The 4,187-nt window shown below is 38.6% G+C and overlaps 1 protein-coding gene across 1 annotated transcript in view; it reads left to right on the plus strand.

Moving 5' to 3' along the window:
- Positions 1–4,187, plus strand: part of LOC106883468 (germ cell-less protein-like 1) — a 49,802-nt gene that overhangs the window by 13,057 nt on the left and 32,558 nt on the right. Inside the window, exon 2 of the mRNA XM_052978260.1 lies at positions 3,562–3,685. Within this exon, the coding sequence (XP_052834220.1) occupies positions 3,562–3,685 (124 nt within the window). The remainder of the gene's footprint in view (positions 1–3,561; positions 3,686–4,187) is intronic.

A 4,187-nucleotide genomic window follows, 5' to 3' on the forward strand; every position in this document is an offset into this window, starting at 1 on the left:
TTTTTTAATTATCTTTTATTGGTTTCAGTCATTAGACTGTGGCCATGCTGGGGCACTGCATTGAAGAATTTTTAGTCGAATGAATTGACCCCAGTACTTACTTATTTTTTTAAAAGTCTGTTACTTATTCTATCATTCTCTTTCACCAAACCACTAAGTTACAGGGACATAAACACATCAGCACCAGTTGTCAAGCACTGGTGGGGGGCAACAAAGACACACACATAAAGCAGGTTTCTTTTACTTTCTGTCTACGAAATCCACTCACAAGGCTTTGGTTGGCCCAAGGTTACAGTAGAAGACACTTGCCCAAGGTGCCGCACAGTGAGACTGAACCTATGTGGTTAGGAAGCAAACCTCTTACTTCACAGCCCTTCTTATATCTTGTATAATTTCCTTTTTTTTGTAATAAGTCTGTGTTTGTCCCCCCACCGTCGCTTGACAACCAATGTTGGTGTGTTTATGTCCTCGTAACTTAGTAGTTTGGCAAAAGAGACCAATAGAATAAGTATTAGGCTTACAAAGAATAAGTCCTCAAGTCGATTTGTTTGACTAAAGACGGTGTCCAGCATGGCCACTTTCAAATGGCTGAAACAAATAAAAGAATAATAATGACAATTCTAATTTTGGCACAAGGCCTGCAATTTTGAGAGGAGAGATAAGTTGATTACATCAATCCTGGTGCCCAGTGAATACATATTTTATCAACCCTGAAAGGATGAAAGGTAAAGTTGTCCTCAAAGGCATTTAAACTCAGACCATAAAGTCACTAAGCATCTTTCTGACATTCTAATGAATCTACCATTTCACCATCTATAATAATAATAATAATAATAATAACAATAATAATAATCCTTTCTACTAAAGGCACAAGGCCTGAAATTTTGCAGGAAGGCACTAGTTGATCACATCAACCCCAAAAGGATGAAAGGCAAAGTCAACCTCAGCAGAATTTGAACTCAGAACATAAAGACGGACTGAAATGTTACTAAGCAGTCTGCCTGGCATGCTGACAATTCTGCCAGCTCGCCACCTTAGTTATAATAATAATAATAATAATAATAATAATAATAATAATAATAATAATAATAATAATAATCGTTTCTAATATAGGCACAAGGCCTGAAATTTTAGGGGTGGGGATAGTGATTACATCGACCCTGGTCCTCAACTGGTACTTATTTTACTGACCCCGATAGGATGAATGGCAAAGTCGACCCAGATGGAATTGGAACTCGGAATGTAAGGACAGACTAATGATTCTGCCAGCTCACCACCTTAACAGTAATAATAATAATAATAATACCAGGCTTACCATCCCTACAAGAAGTGCAAAAAATCGTGTTAACTGGAACAACTCATGTACTGAGAAGAGCATTATTGCTGTGAAAACAACATCCATTCATGAATTTATTTATTTATTAATTTTTTTTTTTAAATACATATTTTACCTGTGAATTTGCCTGTGTAAACTGGGAATGCATACAATGAGCTTCTCTGCCCTAGGTGTACGGAAAACACTCGGCAAGAAATGGAAGAAAATTTGAAGAAAGAAGAAAAAAAAACAACATAATAATAATAATAATGGTTTCAAATTTTGGCACAAGGCCAGCAGTTTCCAGGGAGGAGATAAGTCAATTACATCGACTCCGGTGTTCAACTGGTACTTATTTTATTGATCCTGAAAGAGTGAAAAGCAGAATGGACCTCAGCAGAATTTGAACTCAGAACACAAAGACGTATGAAAGGCTTCTTAACATTTTGCCCAGTATGTTGATAATCCTACCAGCTTGACAGTAATAATGATAATCCTCTCTGCTACAGGCACAAGGCTTGAAATTTTTTTTTTCGGGGGTGGGGGGAGGAAAAGTGGATTAAATCAATCCCCAGTGCATAACTGGTACCTATTTCATCAACCCTGAAAAACTTGCCCCTGCTGGTGCCATGAACTGGAATTTTCCAAGTACAGACTCTTTACCATTCTGGGGTCAAATCCTCCATGGTCAACTTTGCTTTTCATTGTTTCAGGAGTGAATATAATAAAATACTAATCAAATACTGGAGTCTGATTACATTATCTGTTTTTAGCTTTTATCTTTTACTTGTTTCAGTCATTGGACTGCGGCCATGCTGGAGTAGTTATATTTATTAAAAAAAAATTTTTTAAGCCTGATCCTTATTGTATCGGTGGAGGTATGTGGCTTAATGGTTAGGGTATTGGAGTCATGATTGTAAGATTATGGTTTCAATTCCTGGACCAGGTGATGCATTGTGTTCTTGAGCAAAACACTTCATTTCATGTTGCTCTACTCCACTCAGCTGGCAAAAATGAGTAATCCTGTGACAGACCGGTGTCCCGTCCAGGTGGGGAATTTATACACCATGGAAACCGTGAAACCAGACCTTAATAGTTAACATGACTTAGGAAGGAACTTTACTCTTTACTACTTATTGTATCAGTCTCTTTTGCCAGACGACTAGGTTACAAGGATGTAACCACACCGACACAGGTTGTCAAACAGTGGAGGAGGACAGACACTGAAACAAAGGCACATACACACATGTACAATGGGATTCTTTCAGTTTCTATCTATTAAATCCACTCACAAGGCTTTGGTCCACCTGAAGCTGTTATAAAAGACACTTGTCCAAGGTGCCATGTAGTAGGACTGAACCTGGAACGATATGGTCGGGAAGCAAATTTCTCATTATACAGGTATACCTTTCCTCAAATTGCTAGCTGTGTAATTAAGAAGTTTGTTTCCCAACCACATGATTCCAGGTTCAGTCCCACTGCATGGTGCCTTGGGCAAGTGTCTTTTATTATAGCCCCAAGTCAACCAAAGCTTTCTGACTTCATTCAGTTGATGGAAACTGAAAGTGTATATGTACGTGAGTGTGTGTATGTTTGTGTCTCCTTGTTTTCATATCATGTACTTGTTGTAAATGAATGTCATTCATATCCAGTTTTCTGTGAAAACATGTCTGACCATGGGGAAATATAACCTTGCTGGAAAACATGTGAGGGTTGGTGACAGGAAAGGCATCCAACCATAAAATGTTTCTTAAATATGTTCCTATCCAACCCATGCTAGCCTGGAAAATTACACTAAAGTCTCAGTATTTCATCTGTATCACTAATACAACTCCATCATTTGCTGTCACATTAAAGGGTAAAGACCTCCCCTCCCACTTCAGTCATGATTGACCATGGGATAGCACCTAGAAAGTTTTCCTCCAAAGCACTAGTCCAGGCAAGGTTGTTTATGGAAGTGCCCCATGCATACTAGCCTTCCAACTCCATGCCAAGGGAAAGGCAAAGGCCAGTACAACTTGGCACCAGTTACATCACAACTCATTTCTACAGCTGAGTGAATTGGAGCAACACAAAATAAAGTGTTTTGTTCAAGAACACAACACACAGCCCAGTCCAGGAATTGAATTCACTACCTCATGATTGTGAGCCTGATGCTCTTACTGAGCCATATTAACAATTTGCATAAGTTTAATATTTATAATAAAATATAAATTCCATTAATCTTTTTGTTCTTCTGCTTTCAGACGAAGGTTGAAATCTACAACGAAACATATTTATGATACTCTTTTTGTAAATGGGCAAGGCAGTGATATCACAATCAAAGCATTGGGTCAAGAATGGCGCCTACACAAAATGTATATAAGTCAAGTAAGTAACTCTTTGTGTTCACTGTTGTGAACTCAGTGTCTTTGATTTTAGTTTTTTTTAATTGTGGCTGTTTGATTAAGAATCTTGTTTCTCAACAATATGGTTTTTGTGTGCAACACCTTGAGTAAGTGTCTTCAGCTATAGCCTTGGGTCGACCAAAGCTGTGTGAGTGAATTTGGTAGATGGAAGCTGAAAGTGATGGAAATCATCATCATCATCATCATCGTTTAACGTCCGCTTTCCATGCTAGCATGGGTTGGACGATTTGACTGAGGACTGGTGAAACCGGATGGCAACACTAGGCTCCAATCTAATTTGGCAGAGTTTCTACAGCTGGATGCCCTTCCTGGGGGATACAAAGTGATATTAATATACAGGTGTGGCTATGTGGTGAGAGGCTTGGTTCTGGGTTCAGTCCCACTGTATAGCATTTTGAGCAAGTGTCTTTTACTATAGCTTTGGGCCAACCAGAGCCTTGTAAGTGGATTTGATAAATGGAAAC

The sequence above is a fragment of the Octopus bimaculoides genome, chromosome 2 (genome assembly GCF_001194135.2).
Source record: "Octopus bimaculoides isolate UCB-OBI-ISO-001 chromosome 2, ASM119413v2, whole genome shotgun sequence".
In the NCBI taxonomy this organism is placed as follows: domain Eukaryota; kingdom Metazoa; phylum Mollusca; class Cephalopoda; order Octopoda; family Octopodidae; genus Octopus; species Octopus bimaculoides.